Source organism: Rhineura floridana, chromosome 9, assembly GCF_030035675.1.
Source record: "Rhineura floridana isolate rRhiFlo1 chromosome 9, rRhiFlo1.hap2, whole genome shotgun sequence".
NCBI lineage: Eukaryota > Metazoa > Chordata > Lepidosauria > Squamata > Rhineuridae > Rhineura > Rhineura floridana.
This window is the reverse complement of record NC_084488.1, coordinates 52,061,057-52,080,932: the sequence shown is the minus strand read 5'-3', so window position 1 is coordinate 52,080,932 and position 19,876 is coordinate 52,061,057. Positions and strand designations below refer to the sequence as shown.

The 19,876-nt window shown below is 38.9% G+C and overlaps 1 protein-coding gene across 4 annotated transcripts in view; it reads left to right on the top strand.

Moving 5' to 3' along the window:
• The first annotated feature begins 826 nt into the window (after positions 1-826).
• PALLD (palladin, cytoskeletal associated protein) overlaps positions 827-19,876 on the top strand; it is a 331,056-nt gene continuing 312,006 nt past the window's right edge. For 3 of the 4 annotated variants that reach the window (XM_061584129.1, XM_061584128.1, XM_061584127.1), the window contains exons 1-2: positions 828-940; positions 6,423-7,436. In XM_061584129.1, coding sequence (XP_061440113.1) covers positions 6,424-7,436 — 1,013 coding nt within the window. In that variant the 5' untranslated portion in view covers positions 828-940; position 6,423. Of the gene's footprint in view, positions 941-6,422; positions 7,437-19,876 lie in introns of all 4 variants that reach the window. The other variant, XM_061584126.1, reaches the window with a different exon arrangement.

The following is a 19,876-nucleotide window of genomic DNA, read 5'->3' as shown; positions in this document are numbered from 1 at the left end:
TTTTTAAAAAATAAAATAAAATAATATGGCACTAGTGCAATCATCCATTCCTTGTCCCCAGCATTTTACCTGTTAAAGTGGCCCTTCTCAGATGCATGGCCTAGGGACCGTGTTTTTGTTAACAATGTACTGGGTTTGACAATGATGTAGGCACTAAAGAAAAGAAGTTTATTAAGTGATCCATGGAAACCCTTAGCAATTTTTAGGCTCCCCTAAAAAAAAAGTTTGAGAACCCCTGCTAGAATTAAACAACAAACGTGGAAGGGTGTGCAAGAGAAAGAGATAGGAGACACATCTTATAAGAGTTTTTTCAAAAGATCAAAAACCATGTTGGTGTAGATCAATGAAAAGCACAAATCTGAATTTTGTGTGTGTGTGTACGACAGGACAATTTGATTGCAAAAGGTATTTGACCAATTTACATCTAGTTTGCAAAATCATAATTAAATTAAAGCTGAATTATTTTCTAAGGAATCTTATTTTCTAATGATCAGCCAGCCCATATGAATTCTTCCCTAGGCTTACTGTTATTCAGTTGTAAGTATTACATTTTCTAAATGCTTCAGTATAAGTGAGAACACACTGAACTGCTTTTTGTAAACTCCAACAACTCCAGGTTCCTTGAATATATAAGTATGAAGCACATAGAAGTTGCTCGTTCATCTTGGCCCAATGTTCGTCCTGCTGGAATTCCAGATAGTGGTAGTCTGCTGAAACATGAGTTCAGTTACCAAATATAGATGAGAGGGTAGGAATTACATAGTCAGAGAAGACAGATGTAACTCACAGGCCACAGTCACCTCGATGCTTACTGTGGACCAAGTAATCTTGAATGAATAGCTAAAGCAACTTCCAGCTTTCTTAGACAAAAGGGAGAAGAGCTTCCATGTCTGAAATTTATTCTATATGAAATTCTTCACATTGGCTTGAGATTTGAAAGGTTTGTAAGATACTTTTGGATTCTTTATTAAACATAATTAATTCTGCTTAGTTAATTTTGTCTATATATAAATGTTAGTTTACATTTGCTACAAATAAAGAGATTTCATTGACTATTGCCATTCTTCCTGGTTGCATAAGGTATTTTGAAAGCATTTCATTTAATTTTTAAAGAAACTTTTTATAGCCATAATTAATTGCTTGTATTTTTGTTCTTTGCATTTCCTTATCTAATTGCACCAAGAATCAGACTTCCACCATTTTTAATAGTGCTAAACACTCTATTCTTATTTATATCAATTTGATGAATTATTATTAACTTTTAAACAAAAAGACACAGTTTTGTTTAAATCTTTAATGTTTAATATAATTGGTAGTCTAAACACTAACATTTTTGACATTTTATTGTTTGTATAAAAAAATTAGGCCTGAGAATATTATAAAAAATAAAGAAAAACATGAACTAATAGATTAGTTACATTTATTTTTCATCAGTTTGTTTCAAACTGTACAGTACATTGTTTTACCATCACCAATAAGCTCATTGGGGAGATGAGGAAAGGATTTATAAATATGCTGCTGTCTAATCAGAAGAGTCTGGAAATAGCTCACAGTCTAGTTCTAATTATGATCATGTATGCTATTTGATAGGGTTCAAGTGTTATTTTAACTAGATTAGCTGTGATTTGAAGAAGCAGAGTCCTGGCAAAGGAAAATTGGATTTCCTAGATGGCATATTCAGAGCTATACATTCTGGCCATGATCCAGTACAAAAGGAAAGGCACTTAATCCCACTGAAATAACTCAGGTGGGCTGGGAGAGGTCTTAATTCAAAGCTCATAGATTTGAAGGCATAAGGTTGGAGATGTGAACCCATTTTATAAGCATTGAAATAACCAGACAAATGTTAAGAAGAACCATACAGTTGTGGTTCTTAGTAGGGAACTTGACATTTTGTTCCTGAATGAAGAAATGTTGTACCTTCTAGTAATCTAGCTACATTGCCAGGTGCCAACATATTTGCATAGGTATCTATTTTTAGGCACCTGCAATCCTATTAGCTGTTCTGAATGTGAATTCTTATCCTTTCTTTGTGTTGGTGTATGGACTACTTGAGAATAACTGGACAAGTCACATTACATGCTCTGGATTGCACAATGAACACAAACCAATATCAGTGGGCCTGAAGAATACTTACCTCTCCCTTTGTTGCATGTGTTGTCCCACTAGAAATAAATTGCCCCATTCTGTTTAATGCTTTATTGGGTTCAAGTTACAGGAAGCCAGATTTCAACTGAACATCAGGAAAAACTTCCAAACTGTTAGAGCAGTACGACAATGGAACCAATTACATAGGGAGGTGGTGGGCTCTCCAACACTGGAGGCTTTCAAGAGGCAGCTGGACAGCCACCTATTGAGTGTGCTTTAAGTTGGATTCTGGCATTGAGCAGGAGGTTGAACTCGATGGCCTTATAGGCCCCTTCCAACTTTACGATTGTATGATTCTGTCTAATTCTCTGCCCACAGCCCCATTGCACATGGGGAAATTCTTTACTGTGGAATGAAATAGGAGAAGTGACTGCTTGCTCTGAGCATTGTGTGCACTGGAGCCTCGCAAAGATCTCAGCCACTTCTATGATGAAAAAAAGAACTTTAGCAGGATGCTAAGTGTTATATTTTTTAAAAGTTGGGAGGTTTTTAAGAAAAATATACAATTTATAATAATTTATTTAAAGATTACCTATTTTAAAAACCTTTAGGGGAGAATTAAAAAACAATGAAAATAAAAACCTGGACATGATCCATCTAAAGTTACCCACTAATATGTCCCCCTGATTTTAATTGCAGAGTACCAGATGTGATGAAAGCCCCCTTCATCCATTTTACATGTGAACTGAACCACACAATTAAGGTAGCACACACATCCCCATGTCAATGTGTCGCGTGTGGACATCTGAAGAAGGGAAGCCTTGCTATCAGATTCCAGACCATGTGGAACTATATATGCATAGAGCTGTATGCAAGTAGGCTTCCCTCTCCAGACAGCCATGTTCAATGTATGGATGTTGGAGGGCAGGACTGCTCACAAGATCAGAGATGGGCCAGGGGCATGGCCCTACTTTCCTTGAAGTACTTGGAGCCCCTGTCATACATATCACACATGAAGGAGGCTAAAATATCTTTCACTGAAATTGATGAGACTTAAAGGAGCTCATCTTTGGCTGGATCATTTCCTTAATAAGCATATGAAACAAATTTAGCTCCGATTTCCTGGCATTTATCCAGATGCCTTGGCAGCTGATTCCCTAGACCAAAGTTTCCGTCCAAATTCTAGGCACACAACACTGTGCATACTGATGATAAGTGAGGTCTCCGTACATGCTTCCCCATTTACTTCAATATCAGGAGCAGGTATGTCTGTAGAGTGATGCATAATATTCAGCCCCTCCATCAAAGTGAATGGGGAAACTCTTGCATATGCTGAAGCTCCCACATGAGCAAGGAGTCTGTATAGAAATACAAATGTTGTTTAACCTCTCATATTCTTTTCTTAAAATGTTAAGCTACAGCTTGTACAACTGTATGCACTTTTAAATTTTTGTCTTGGAAACTGTAAGGGGTAAACTACAGTTTTCAGTCTTCTTTGGAGGAAGACATGTGCTTTAAATGTATGGCCCCTAGGTTGTAATTTGTCACACAAACTCGATTAAAAAGGAAGCCGAGAACGTAAATAAAATGCAGATTCAGTGGCTGAGAGATGCAAATCCTAAAATCACAAGGCAAATTAGCTTCCTAATTGTTTTCATGCTCACTTACCCAGCAAATAATATGGCACTGAGAAAGAGATATTAAGAGATGTCCATGCAAGCCCAGAGTTTCAAGCACTCTACCAATCCATTAACAGTTTCATGCAAGATAAGCCCCAGAGGAGCAGTTAGATGTAACTGGAGTTTACAGAAGTCAATGTAAAATACATCCGATTGCAATTAATGACTATTAGTCAGGTCATACAGCTCTCATTGAGGAAAAGTAATATGACATATTGTGAAATGTAACTTAAAATATGAAGTAGAAGGATCATTGCTGTCTTGCTAAACAAGCTTGGTTTTTCAGTTGCTGGTTGTGTTTTGTTTTGTTTTAATTCTTCCCCCTATATAGAAATGCTATTATGCATTCATTTTACTTTTCTTCTCCTCACATTTCCAAATGAAATGCCTCCAGTTCCTTTCAAAGTCGTGAATACTTTTTCAATGCTCCTAAAATATATTAGACCTGTATCCATGTGTGTAAACCACAGCTTTCATCTCTTATTCCAGTCTTTGAGAAGGGGAGAAAGGAGGAGGCGAGTGGTTGAGTAAGGAGTGTTGAAAAGGAGTGCTGAGGTCCAGGCCAGCCAATCCGGGCTGCATTTCTAGAAATAGTAAACCCTTTGGGTCTTGTGGATTACAGGTACTGGGAGGAGCATGAGACTTGGAAGGAGGTGCTTCTCTGATCCATCTGAACCAGGATTGGGTGGGCCCTCATTTGTTGGTCTTCTATTCTGTGACTTAGAGCTAGATGAGGAAACTGGTGAAGTGACCATTTCCTTTCTGTTGTTAAACTCAGTACAAAGACTTTGATTCACCCTTGTCTGCTTCTGTGAGGAGAGTACTTGTATGGAATCCTAAGATGTAGAGTTATCACATGCCAGCCCCATGTTAGCATGTGGCTAAGAGCCACTGATAGGCTTTTCATCCAAAAGTTTGTCTTTTCATTTAAAAAAAATCCACCTAAATGGCCATCACTTTTTGGATTCTACAAATTATGTGTATGTCTTTTCTCTGTTCTGAGCTTCCTCCCAAACAACTCCTTTGGCATTATGACCCTGAGCTCTAATGTTGTAAGAGGAGTGAAAAATGTCTGTTTGCTCTCTCCATGCTATTCAAAATTCTCTAAACTGCTATCATGTCCCACTGAGCTGTCCTCTTCTAAATTAAAAAGTCCCCAAACCAGGTTTGCAGCCTTTAACCATTAGATTAATTAATTAAAAGCTTACATGCATGAGGGCTGGCCCTACCATTAAACAGCATGAGGCAGCTGCCTCAGGTGGCAAAGGTGGGCTTGGTGCAGCAGCACTGCTGTTCTTCCTGAAACTTTCCCTCCTGTTTGAGAACACAAATTTGTGTGCCACACAGCCTGCCCTATGATGTCTAAGTTAGCCTGCTGCTCTCAAGTGAAGGAGGCTGTCCTGTCACCAGTGCTGAAGAAAGAGTCAGCTTCCAGTCCACTCATTTTCTGTATGTAGAATGGGGAGAAGGGTGCCAACCTGTCCTTCACCTCAGGCAGCAAAATGTTGTTGGATGAGCCTATTATGGCATGTTTAGTTTGTTGTTATGTGCCTTCAAGTCGATTATGACTTATGGCGACCGTATGAATCAGCGACCTCCAAGAGCATCTGTTATAAAATACCCTGTTCAGATCTTGTAAGTTGAGCTCTGTGGCTTTCTTTGTGGAATCAATCCATCTCTTGTTTGGTCTTCTTCTTTTTCTACTCCCTTCTGTTTTTCCCATCATTATGATAGAGGATGCAAAAGAAAGGGTTAAAGATAGCTGGTGTGGATGGGCCACTACTCTGATCCAACAGGTCATTCTTATGGTCTTTATTGGTGACTGGCACATTTTTGTTTATTAATTGTGTTATCTTGCATTTTTGTTATTAATTGTAAGTTATCTTGCACTTCTCTCAGTACCTACGAAGGCACTTCTCTCAGTACCTACGAAGGTACTTCTGTTGAGCTTCTAGTGATATGTACATTTATTTACATTTTAATTTGTTTAATTCAGGTGTGGGGAACCTGTGGCCCTTCAGATGTTGTTGTGTTCCAGTTCCCTTTAACCCCTGGCAGCATGGTCAATAGTAAAGGATGATGGGACTGGTAGTTGAACAACAGTGAAGAGTCACAGGTTCCTCATCCTTAGTTTAAATGATTTAACATGCTAAAGAAGAAATTATTAATCAGCAAGTATTTCTTTAAGTGGTTGATGCTCTATCCAGAACACTGTTTGGAGCAGTGTTCAACTTCTTCCATAGCTGCTGTTATGATCCACAAGAGCTTCCTTGTGTCCTGTGGCTGTAGAGAAGTTTTAGAACACTGTACACAATATACTTGATTTCTTAGATTTGGGTAGTGTGGTAGTTTTTAATTGTATTGTTTTTATTTTTGTGTGTTTGGTGCCCTGGCTGGATATGAATGTAATAAATAAATGAAATTGTAGTTTTGTATTTAAAATTTTATATTTTAGGCAAAACATTTGAGATCCATAGTTACAACTACATAGAACCAGCTACAAGCCTCTGGTACTTTCACCTAGGTACATACATGTTTTCAGCTATTCTACCATTTTTGCTCTGGTTTTGGAACCAATATTATATGAATGGGGGGGAAAGCAGTTAGCAGACAAAGTTTATAGTTCTTACCAAGACTGGGTTTATTGTGTTCTAGCATGCAGGACAGAAGTTGTGAGAAAGCTGTACCCCTGTCTTTTATGATGGAGGCTTACTCTACAGAGAAAGGCACTCATGTGGGAAATCATGAAAGCACATCTGAGGATTCCTCATCTTATGAACTCTTCTATGATTCCCTATCTGACATACAGGATCGGGAATTTTCAAATGAGCTGTCTGCCTTCCTCAGTGAAGATGAGGTAAGCAAAAGCCTGGAACTTGCTCATAAATCTATTGTGAAGCCTGTAAAGGAGGATGGAAAAGCAAACCAGGAGTTAACATATGCCTCTTCCTGCAAGACCAAAGGAGATGATCAAGACACTTCCAAGAGGACTCAGGTGACCAGCCCAAACTCACTACTGATTTCAGCACAAACTCTCCCAGAGCAAAAGAATCAGAATACATATCCTCAGGAAGCAAACAGGGTTCACAGTGTTACTGGGAAACAATCCAGTATATCACCCCTGTTGCCTGCAAGACCCAGCTTCATTCGGAGTCTAAAACATGCTGAAAGATGTAGTCCAAGCATGCAAAAGCTGAGCCCCGACTTCAAAACAACTTCTGCAGGTGATGTTCCCTTCAAGAATAAACTGTGTGACAAAGCAGCTAATTTAATTGAAGAACTCTCTTCCATCTTTCGAGAAGCCACCAAGACAAGAGTCAGGAGCCCAGATGGGAACTCTTCTTCTCCAGATAGTGGATATCTTTCTCCAAAAAACAAACAAATAACCATGTCTAATTCCTTAAGGAACCCCACCCCTGACAAAACATGCCCAGAGATCACACCTGAGAATGAGGTATCTGAAGTCACTCATACTGGAACATCTGTGCTCCAAAGGAAAGACGGCTCTCAGGCCAATGAGAATGCCTCCCTGTATCAGGTCAAACAAGAGATCCACAGTCAACCTTCACCCCCTCGATTTACCCAGAAACTCAGGAGTCAAGAAGTTGCAGAAGGAAGGAAGGTGCTGCTTGAGTGCAGAGTTGCTGGAAATCCAACACCTCATGTCAGGTAAGACTGAGCATTCAATCTCAACATCTCATGTCAGATAAGACTCGGCATTCTTTTCATTAGATTTGACCAACAGCTACTATATTTCCATATGTTAATTTTTAAATTATTATTACAGGGTTTTTATTACAGTTCATCACATTTTAATCTTAATGGGAATCTATTGTTATGGATATAATATGGATAATAATATAAACTGGTCCTATATATTTGAATCATATATGTTCTAGGGGTGTGCAGAAACCACAAGATCTGTCTTATATCTGGATCTGTAGTGTTTGGAAGCAGCCCAGTCTGTTTCAAATCCACACCCTGTCATTCCGATTTGAATCAATATTTGGGTTTGAATCTGATCTGTTAAATCTGAAGCTCTGTTTCACCCCCATTGACTACAGTGGGAATGTAAAAATGGTTATAACTTTTTTCCTAAAAGAGGATAAAATTTGTAGATAAAGGAGCCCATCCAGAGTGGATTAAGCCAGGCAGATACATATGGGGCGGGGGGGGGATTGTGTGTGCAGGCAACCTCTAAATTTGATTTTTAAAAATTCATGCTAAAATGCTAGAGAATTTTCATGAGTATTTTTTAAAAAAATTGAAGCCAAGAGAACCGAAATTGACAGAATTTTCCATCCCTACCTCCAAGGTGCATGGCATCTCCTGAAGTCAAAAACAATAGGCATGGTGCATCTAATCATGCATTAATATTTGAACATGTATAACATGGAGTCAGTGTGACACTGCCATGCAAACACTGGAAATTTAAAACTTGAGTTAAGTGTCTCCATTGTAAAAGTGGTCCCTAAACCCTTAATTCAGCAAAATGAGTTTAATTTGCTGCTTGCCAGCACATAAACACAAGCACAGTGTGTGACCTAACAGGTATGTAGAGAATGCCTTCTGAATCTTAACATATCAGTTTCATTTTCATATCAGATGTATTCCTTAAAAGAGTGTGAGGTCAATAGAATTGTCATTCATTCACATTTTGGCAAGCTTATATTGTTACAGTTATGGTAATTGCTTTTACATGCAGCCAGTGCTTTTCCATTCTCCCTGTCCTGAATTCCTCTTAATTAAATGTGAAACTTATAATGGCCATGTTTAGGTAACCTTTAGTTATATGACAAGTACCACACTAGGCACATTAAATACCCATGTAAAGTGGGCTCCCTCATACACTCTCTCCTCCCCTCCCCTGTCCTCCAGTGCAGCCATGAGGAGTTCAGAAGCTTTCTTTTCCATTTTTACCTCTGAGCAAAGAGCCCTTAATCATAATATCATTACTAAATTTTGAAGCTGAAATGTGACATAGTGTTGGGGAAGTGTGATAGAATGTAGGCAACCTATATGTATAAAAGCTAGTTTTGAACATTCTGTCACACACTCCCAACATTCTAGTATTAACATCTAAAGAAAACACTCCCAATATAGGAAGCATCCAAAAATAATGTGCACAAAATAAAATAAAATAAAAAAAACTGTATCTCAAAGATGCCACAAAGAAAGATGGGGTATTTATCTGTATATTAAGCCCAACATGTTTTGGCCAAAAATGCCTTTATCAATGGCTTGTTTTATTGTTTCTTAACATATCTATTTAAAAAACTTCTGTTCTAAAAAAACCTCACAACCCTATTAGGGCAAAATCTTGGCCTCTAGCAACACCCGTAACTATGATTAAGAGCCATTTCGCACACCACTACTGGAGCTCACTGGAGCAGGATATTGCCATCATATCACTCTGCTACTGAGAGAATTGCACTGGCTACCTATTAGCTATTGGGCTAAGTTCAAGGTTCTAGTTTTGGTCTACAAAGCCCTATACCACTTGGGACCAGGATACCTGAAAGACCGTCTTATCCCTTGTATACCCAGTCGATCACTGTACTCTGCAGGTGAGGGCTCCTGCAGATACCATCTTATCAAAAGGTCTGTTCCACACAACATAGGAAACGGGTCTTTAGTGTAGTGGCACCAACCCTTTGGAATTCCCTCCCCTTAAATATTAGATAGGCACCATCTCTGTTATCTTTGCGGTGCCTACTGAAGGCCTTCCTCTTTCAACAAGCCTTTTAAGTAGAGACCTTATCCCAGTCTGCATCTGTGTTGGAATTGCTTTTTAATATATTTTAAAACTTTTTTTAATGTTTTTAAACCTTTTTTTAAAATGTTTTTAAAGATGTTTTGTTTTAATATGTTTTTAATGGTTGTTGTGTTTTAATATATTTTAAAGTCTATTTTTATGATGTTTTAAAGTGTTTTTAGTGCTTTTGTTTGCCGCCCTGGGCTCCTACTGGGAGGAAAGGTGGGATATAAATAAAATAATAAATAAATAAATAATACTTAATGTGAATGCCTAGCATGGTATTTGTCACACAAAGAAGCCCTCTCTGCACATACATAATGCATGTCAAAATTAGGGGCATCCCCCCTCCCCAGTGATTATATAATCTTTTGTAACCATTACTTTTCTTTTCAAAAGAAATCAGACCAGTTCTAAGACAACTATTTTACTGGTGCAAACCTTTACACTTATGGGCAAGAATGAATTAACATATGCATACTTATCACTCAGTGACCATCAGGTGATAGTTTGTATGTGTGAAAGAGCCAGCACTGCTCAAACACCTCATATAGGCCTTTCATATCACCTGATGCTGTCTCAAATGTGTTTCTTCTTGCTGTAGGAAGTTAATGTGTAAAGCTATGGATTAAATCATGCAACTTAAATAATGAGCTATTGAGTGATGGAATAGTATACTGCTGTTGCTGGACTGGGGGAGTGCAGGAGTCTCAAAGTGTATTGGAGTATACTTTGTCCAATTAAAGAGAAAAGCTCTTATCCTCTCCATCTTCATAATCTAACATATCAAACCTCATTTAGATGTCTATTTATTATGTTGATGTCTGCGGTACCCCCAAATGCTGTTACAGCCTGGGCTTATCAAACCAATTTCTAAATGCATATTTTCCCCAGTTTTAGCTAGGTGTCTTTTCCCTGTGGTCTATCTCCTCAAGAGATTCAGAAAGCCAAAATCTATTTATACTTTCCGCGTAGCCATCCTTCTAGAATATGTCTGGGCAGAGTTTCCCTCTCACTAGGCAGATTGATGGAAACACCCTATATCTTCTAGCCTTGCTTTAAAGTGCATAATTGGTGCCCATAATGAATAAACAACTTGAACTTAATGAGCATATGCAACTTTTCCATGTGGGCACTCGGCAAGCATCACAACACCTTGGATGCCAGATCAGGTCAGCAAACCGTGTGCACAGTTATTTCTGTGGAGCAATGGGAGCAAGTTCTCCCTCACCATTCAGCAACAGTAGGCCTAATTCTGCTTCAGTAACCTGAGAACTATGCAACTAGAATGAAGGAGAGAGGAAGCTTTGCTTCCAGAAGGATAGTCTTGCTGGAAAGAGGAAAATCCAGTTTGATCCTTAAAATACACAGAGAAATGATTAGGCCTGAAGAAGGAGCATACATCTTGCAAACAATTTTTTTTTTAAAAGACCATATAGTTGTCCACGTTGAGGAAATACGGTCGGAATCTCCAACCTTAGGAATAGCTGAGGCCTGCTTCTTCTTTGAGGCACTTTGTGTCATATCTGGGGCCAGCAAATTTATTTCTACTACAGATTGAATTGAACCGGCATTACACTTAACGTCTGCCACTCTTTGAGGGAAACCCTCTAATGGGCTGGTCTGTCCAGTATCAAGTGCCTCAGGAAACCTGATCTCGTCGAGTTGGCTTTCTGTGTTATCGCCATTTCTGGAGGTCGTCATCCTCCTTTCTAAATAAGCTATTAGGCTATAGAGTCTTGTCAAGATTTCTGCTTGTGCCACTATAGATAGAGCAGAAAACATATCACGTAAGTTCTGTTCCTCTTCTATAAGCTGCTCCTTCTTCTCCTTTTTCTCCATTATTACTGGTAGTTGCTCACATGACTCTACTGCTTCTTGACTCTTCTGGGCCATTGGCTCTATGTCTCTAGATTGCAAGGGAGCTAGATCTAGCTCCAGGTCAATCAGATTATTTTCCAAATTATTTTCCAGAAATGGGGGGGGGTCATTTGCATCAATATCAGAGTGAAAAGTTAGTAATTGTGGAGATGCTAGATTCTCAAAAAAACTTGTTATTAAAAGAGCATGGGTTGAGAGTAGGTCTTTAATGTCGATCAACGATTTAGTTTTCTCTATGTCTGTAAAGGATACTATGAGACGGGCATTGACGTAATTATAAAATAAATATTCTATATGTGTTATATCATGAATAGTTACAATCCCCGGAGTAATGCAATCCAAAGACTTTTGCAGATGGATTTTGCGATCTTCTTGAGATAAGAAACCTTTCGGTTTTGGGTAGTTAGACACAGCCAATTTAGAGCGGTTTAGGACTAAAGCCCACTCCATATTTCTCTTCTGTCTTGAAAGTGGCTTGGGTTCTTTGACTATAATTGACCAGGGATCTTGTTGGTCAAGAATCTGGTTCGGTATTATGATCTTAGGTCATAATCGTCGGGGAGAAATCTCCAAAAGTGCTTGTGTAACTTTACTATCAGCAGACTGCTTTTGCTCCTGTTGAGAAACCTTTTTTTGCACCAACTTCTTACCCTGTGTCTGTGAAGTATCAAGTAGTTTAAAAAGATTTTTAAAATTCATTTTACAACTACAGTGTCTTTTTAAAGTTTTGACGTTCTTACTCTTCTTGATCGATCCAGTAATGTGGGATCTGCACTTCCGTTTCTTAGCTTGGGATTTCTTATTTCCTCTTGTGGAAGCACGCTTTGGTTGCATATTTTGATTAATAACCAAAGTTAGAAGAGAACTTACAACCTTCTCCACATGGTTTAGATCAGATTTTATGAAGGCTTTGGTTAAAGTAGTTAAAAGTTGATTAGATTCTGCTAGGAATACAAAAATTCGATTTAGAACAGTTGTCATCCAGTGGGACCAAATCTCATCCAACTCAACATTTTCTAAATTTACATCTTTTGATTCCTTGTCCAGTTCCGTCTGGTTAATATGATTTGGGGAGTCATTCTTCTTACTATCCCTGTGTTCAGGTACTTCGGGAAATTGAGCTGGGGAGGATTTAATTTGAGCAAATTGATTACTATCCGGGAGAAAAACTGCTGCTCCCTGTCATGATCTATTCTCCGCCCAGGCTATCTCTTGAGCCAGATTTACAGTAGACAAATCTCCAATATCGCATTGCCGATCTGGAAAATTATTTATTGACCAGTCCATTACTAAGTTCACTTGCTGCGAAGTTTCAACAGCATCCTTTTCTTTTATATCTTCACAGATTGTCTCCTTAAGAGGATAAAAGTGAGTTATTTTCACCTGCCTGGTTTGAGTAGGATGTGTGTTAAGCTCAAGCGAAGGCTCAATTCCTAGCTCTTTATAGTTTTTCCTTGTAAAAACCATGTTGTTCAGTAGCTGCGTGTCTCAACGAGCTCAAATGTAAGCAGGATCGATCCATTACTAGACAAAATTGATTGCTGGGAGAAGGAGCCTGACCCGCCACACGCAGCAGCTATACGGCAGAATCTACCACCATATCAAGGGGTTCCCCCCTGACAAAGAGCCAATCAATCCACTTCGCATCTACTGATTCTCTCATGGAATATCGCAGGCTGGAAAAATAAACTGTCTGATCCATCATTCTTGAATTATCTCAAAAAACACGATATTATTTTTCTCCAAGAGACCTGGTTTAGAGGAGAGTTAGGATTAAATGGATTTACTGCTCATTCTCTAGATGCTACACCAAGTAATAAGGGGGGCCGCCCTAAGGGGGGCCTGTGCATGTTTATCTCCACGAAAATACGTGCTTCTATTAATAAGCTAGACCCCCTCATGGCTCTTGCTAACTCTACAATTATTAGATTCCCTTGGGCGACTCTACTACTTATTAATGTCTACGCCCCTCCATATCATCAAAAAATATCAGGTAAAGCTAGCATGACAAAGCTGGAAGAATATCTAACAAAACTGACATCGGGCTACCCTGAAGCCCTGGTGATTTTAGCGGGGGATTTTAATGCAAGAGTTGGCCCGAGTGATGAAGCTCTTTACTCAAAATTCCAGATGCTAGCACCGCAAGTGGATAGTCCTATAAATGTTCCAACTAGATGCTCAAAAGATAATGGCACTAATTATATTGGTTTACGCCTTATGCAACTGTTGATTAATATGAACTTAATATTGGTAAATGGATGGGTGAAAGGGGATGTTATTGGAGAATTTATCTATCGGGCCGGGGAGGGTCGACAATTGATTTTTTCATTGTATCCCAGGAATTGTTCCGGGCGGTGTCCTCATGTTCGGTTGTTGACCACCTGGAAAGTGACCATTTTCCTTTTGTTCTTTATCTGGACTGTGGTAACCAACCTATTTACATGGACCAAGAACCAATTATAGAAGCAGATCTGGAAATACGGCCATCTCGTATTAAGTGGCTCCCCAGAATAGAAAAAGATTTAAAAGATATATTAAACTCCAGTCAGTGCCTTTCTTTACTCAGCGCATAGTTATGGAATTTGCTCCCACAAGATGCAGTAATGGCCACCAGCTTGGATGGCTTTAAAAGAAGATTAGACAAATTCATGGAGAACAGGGCTATCAATGGCTACTAGCCATGATGGCTGTGCTCTGCCACCCTAGTCAGAGGCAGCATGCTTCTGAAAACCAGTTGCCAGAAGCCTCAGGAGGGGAGAGTGTTCTTGCACTCGGGTCCTACTTGCGGGCTTCCCCCAGGCACCTGGTTGGCCACTGTGAGAACAGGATGCTGGACTAGATGGGCCACTGGCCTGATCCAGCAGGCTCTTCTTATGTTCTTATGTTCTTATGTTTCTCTCCGAAAACTTATACTTACTGCGACCACAGCAACAATGGCTTTTCGGTCCTTCCAACAACTGACTATAGTTTTACAAAATGTCCTGCTTCCTAAACCTAAAAGTGAAACATTGAATATGGTTTCCAAATCTAAACCTTGGTTTGATAACGAATGCGTAGGGGGGAAAAAACAACTAACAGCAGCATATAAGGCCTATAAGTCCAACAATTCACGAGCCCTACTCTCAGAATATCTTGAATCAAAGAAACAGTATAAACATCTAATTGCCCGGAAAAAGAAACTAGCATTAAAAGATAATTGGCAACATTTGCTAAAAGCTTCTAGATCAAAGGATTCCTCCCAGTTTTGGAGGTTGGTTGCACAGGGATGGCCAAAAGTCCCCTCCAATTCAGACTGCTACATCACAGCCAATACCTGGGAGAAGTATTTCACTAAAATTTATACAAGAGATCAGAGTTGCCAGTTGCTGCCTAAATTGGCTATGAACAATTTACCGGATTGGCCACCAGTATCTGCTATGGAAATTTCTAATCTCATAGCTAAAATGAAATTGAATAAAGCCCCAGGTGCGGACAACATACCAGCTGAGGCTTTTAAATCAAATGTAGATTGGTGGGCCCCGATACTAGCGGCTCTATTTACGAAGATAGATCATTGTATTCAAATTCCACAAGATTGGGGCCTTGCGATAATAGTGCCCATATACAAAAAAGGTCCTAAATATGATCCCTCTAATTACAGACCTATTAGCCTTGTTAACACCGTTAGTAAATTATATGCTAGCCCCCTATATGGTGGTCTGAACAAGAGAATATCATAGCAGATGAACAGGCTGGATTTAGAGCCGAACGATCCACCATAGATCATGCTTTTGTTCTACAGCATTTGGTGAATAAATATACCGCCTACTTTGGAGGAGCCCTATACGTGGCTTTTATTGATATCAGGGCAGCTTTTGATTCAATTTCCAGGGAAAGGCTATGGGAGAAATTAGAGGATACCAATATTAATAAGCGCCTATTATGTCTAATACGTGGCTTATATGCAAACACTTGTTTACGAGTCAGATGTAACAACGTAGGACATCTAACTAGGCCTATCCCCTATAAAGGGGTTAAACAGGGATGTATCTTAGCCCCTCTCCTGTTCAACCTCTATATTAATTCGCTAGTTGAGAGTTTGCAGCAGGTTTGTGATCTTAAACTGGGTCATACAAAAGCCAAAGAAAGCATCCTCCAACGGATCCCAGATGTTGATCTTCAAGGCCATCTGATGTTAATTGCTAAACATAGATACAACCCAAGGCCATTCATACCTGCTTCTTATTTAAGCACGCTGTCTGTACCTAAATTCCAAAGAGCATTTACATGGGCTAGGTTTAACATCTTGCCCTCGGCACTTTTAGAGGGTAGATATAAAAAAATCCGTTATAAGGAGAGACTTTGCCCATGCCATGGTGGGGTAGTAGAAACGGTAGAACATGTGCTACTTCATTGCCTATTATATCGAGATCTCAGACTTCAGTTAATTATTCCAATTATACAAAATCTTCCTGGTAGAAGTGAGGCCTTTTATGCAAATTACCTTCTGTCCGATCAGACTCCACAGATAACAGCTAAGGTTGCTAGTTTCTGCTCTGCTGCTATCCAATGCAGAAGATCTATGTCAAATTGAGGGTTAGATATAGATGTAGCCCAGGTTATAATGAAATTTTAACTGTTTAATTGTTTTAAGTCGTTTTTATTGTATTTTGTTACTTTTATTGATGCATATATGTATTTTGGTCTATGACCGCAATAAATATTCATTCATTCATTCATTCAGACCATATATACAAACAATGAACTCATGCTCACAGTGTGGATCCTTGTGTAGCCAAATGGTACCATCCACATACGAAAGGGGAGTATTACCAGGCTTAGTGAAATCCAACGTTTGCAGAAGTTGAAAGAAAATCTGGGTAAACAGTGGGACAGTATGTCTGTGGTAAAAACAGACCTAGCATGCATCCTCAGTGGCCACAGAATGCTAAGCATCTGCTGCAGGGGGGAAGGGAAAACCAGGAGGCGCTTGTATCCTGTAAAAGGATATGGCTGGCTGGAACCTTGAACAAAAGCACTCCATGCTACACCATTTTGTAGCAGGTCCCACTTGTTACAAAATATTTTTAAAAGGAAAAGGAGCATTATACTACCTTCCATCATTTCTTCCCTTTAGAGGGATTCATCAGTATGATACACCTGTCCTTTCATGTTTTAAAAAAGTGGAAGAAACCCTTTAAAATAGTTCCAAAATTATTCTTGAATGTGTCAGCAATTGTTATAGGTGCTACCCAGCAGATTCCATGACATTCACTTCAAAACGTTCACAACAGCACTGATTATGTTTCTAGAGGCTAGTTTTGACATTTTTAGGACACAGTGAGAAGCCGAATGAAAATCTGGTTTATCAGAGAGTCTGGACCTTTTCCTATATGGCAGAGCCTCTCCTCTCCCCCCCACCCATTGTGAGTGGTAGTACGTCAAGCCACACCTGGGTTTGTGACTGCACTGTGCTCGTACAGTGATGCCATGTGTGCAAAGTGACACTGCCATATTGGGGTTCTCTATGCAGTGGATGCTCTTCATGTGATCATAGGGTGGTATTCAACACTAGTCCTACTAAGAGTAGACCCATTGAAGTTGGTGGATATGGCTAACTTGGGTTAATTAATTCCAATGGATGCATGGTGAATAGGACTTAGCTGAATACAATCCATATTTTTAAGATGCTGTAATTGCAGTGGCGACATATATAGTCCACCTATGGAGACACTGTTTCATAAAAACAGTGTCTCTGCATGGGGTGTAAACTGGCAATGACTCCTTGTGTGTCCAAGGTGCTTTTGTGGGGCTACTGTCAAATGTGAACTAGCCCTAAGGCAGAACATACAAAAAGTGAAAATGAATACTACTAGCATTAATACTCTAGTGTTGCCTCCAAGTCTCTAGAAAGCTGTTGTCTATATGCAGACTCTATTTCTTTCAGAGGAATTGCTTGTGGAGAATATGATGAATGGCTGTTTTTTGTTGGCGAGGTATCTTTCACTGAATCCTTTTCAGTGCTGGTGTGTAAAAGATATCCCTGCCACTGCCAACTGTTTTGTCCTAAGAAATATTATTTTAGTTATTTCAAATCAAATCAGCACAATTTCCCCCCTTTATTTCAGTAAAAAACAGTTTACACTAACAGTTTAAGGCTGCAGTCCTATGCACACATACCTGGGAATAATCCCTACTAAACGCAATGAGATTTACTTGTGAGTAGATTGCATAGGATTGTGCTGTAAGAGTGTTTGCTTCAGCTTATCATGTAACACTTTAAAGCACAGCACTAGGCAGAATGAGAAAAAAGCTCCATGGATGTTGGAGAGTTGTTTATCTGCTATATTATATTAAACTACTTCCTCTAACAAGGACTGTTTAATTATGAATATATAAAATGATGGTAATTGGGAAAACCTGGAAAGCTACTAGATCTCGACAGCATCTATGATTGCACTGTAGTCACATTTTGTCAACTGAAGATGTCACTCTATCCCAAGCCAGGCAAAGGGGAGAAACGTTCTCATTTCTGGCTTAGTGAGTAACACCAGGGGGCAGAATGTTGCATTTCTATGATCAGCTACCCACACAGTTAATCTTAAATGGTGAATTTTATGCTGTTATTCAATTCAGTGACTAAGAAATAAAGGTTAGAGACCACATTAGATCATGGTTTTTGAATGTGGATCCTACTATTTTGTCCAATTCAGTTTTCATTTATATGAGAGGATTTTAAAAATATTATTTTCCATGCAGGTTATAGAGCTTGGCAAGCTGTTAAATTTTTTAAATATTCACTACAATCGTTCAAGCAATCATTTATTGGAATATAGTGGTGTTTATTTTACAAAAAAGGTCCAGTAAATTCAGCATTATTCAGTTCAAAATTTCCTTTTCCCCGCTCACCAAACTGATGAAAGGACAGCTATTTTATAAATAGTTTTTTATATAATTTTATAACTTATGAAGTAACAACAAGTTACAGGTAGCACTGTGAGACAATAACTAATTGGGTTGCATCTACACTAAGGCTGCAATCCAATACACACTTACCTGGGAGTAAGTCCCATTGAACCCAATAGAGTTTACTTCTGAGTAGGCATGTATTGGATTGCAGCCTAAGTAAGATGCACTTAGGTCCCACTGAAATCAATGTAAAAAGCTACCCATAACTTAATTTAAGCCCCATTGATTTAAATGGGGTCTAAGTGCAATCAACATAATCTGGATCCAACCCACTGTGTCGTCAGATAAAACTTTAGGAGAGAATTTCGGAATGGAGAATATACAGTGATTGCAATCTATTTCCTTATATTCATAAGCCATGACCTAAATGTCCACATCAATTGAGCCATGCTAAAAGTAAAGTCATTTTTCAAAATGTTAATTAATTGGTTACAATTCCTGTACAACCCTTAAAAAAACTTCTTCATACTACTGTGTACAATAACTTCAGTCAGGTATGCTTGCTCAAGCCCCATTCAATCTGAAAAATTAAATGTGGGTGTAACCTTCTGGTCTGGGACTGGATGTGAGTACTACCCAGATGGCAGAAGGCCTGAGAATCCTATATACACTACCTTGTGTCTCATGAAAGAAAAGCAGGATATACATAGGTCAATAAATAATAGATTTCTGGTTGTTGGTGTTTTTTCAAGAAACTTACCTGGTTTAAGGAGACCTTGCATGACATCATTTGTGCAGTTAGCAATTACATGGATTTTTTTTAAAAAAATAGCAACTACAGGGGACCCAAATCCAGATTGGGACTGCAATCCACAGAGAGGCATTGTCTTCTGCAGACTAGGGGCCTACATCTGGTATACGCATTGGGGGAAAAGCTCCCATTGGTGCCAATGGGAACTTTCCTACTAATGAAAATAGGAGGTGCTAGTCTCCTGATCAAGACTGATATCAAAGTGAGAGACAGACAGGTAAAGTCGCCACTATCTCCATCATGGACCTAATCAGATGGCCCTGTGCCAGCTTTTAACTCTTTTTTTAAAAAGCTATTCACATAGTTACTAGTGCATTTTGTTTTCTTCTGGTAGATGTTGTTTATCTGAATTTCCCAAGCTCTTTTTGCTTAACTGAATCTGAATTTATCTTGATATTGTTTAGAAACATTCAGTGGAGAAATAAACATTTTGAATGTAGATTAAAACTGCTAAATCAAAAGCAAATTGCAAAGCATCAATAGATAATATTAAAGAGTGGGAAATAATTAGATCTAATCTTGTTTGCACATCACATGAAATCATAGTTAAATACAAACTATGGTTTAATACAAACAAGCAGTGTGCTAGCACTTGCTGCTGAAAAGTCCTTGTTCTGCTCCTTCCACAGAACTGCTGCTGCTAGGAAACAAGCCAGAGTGTGATTTGTCATGATGTGCAAATCCAGGCTCATGATTTGTTTCTCTTCAAACAAATCACAAAATGTAAGGTTTTCAGCAGCATGCACCAGCACATTGCACACTCATATTAAACCA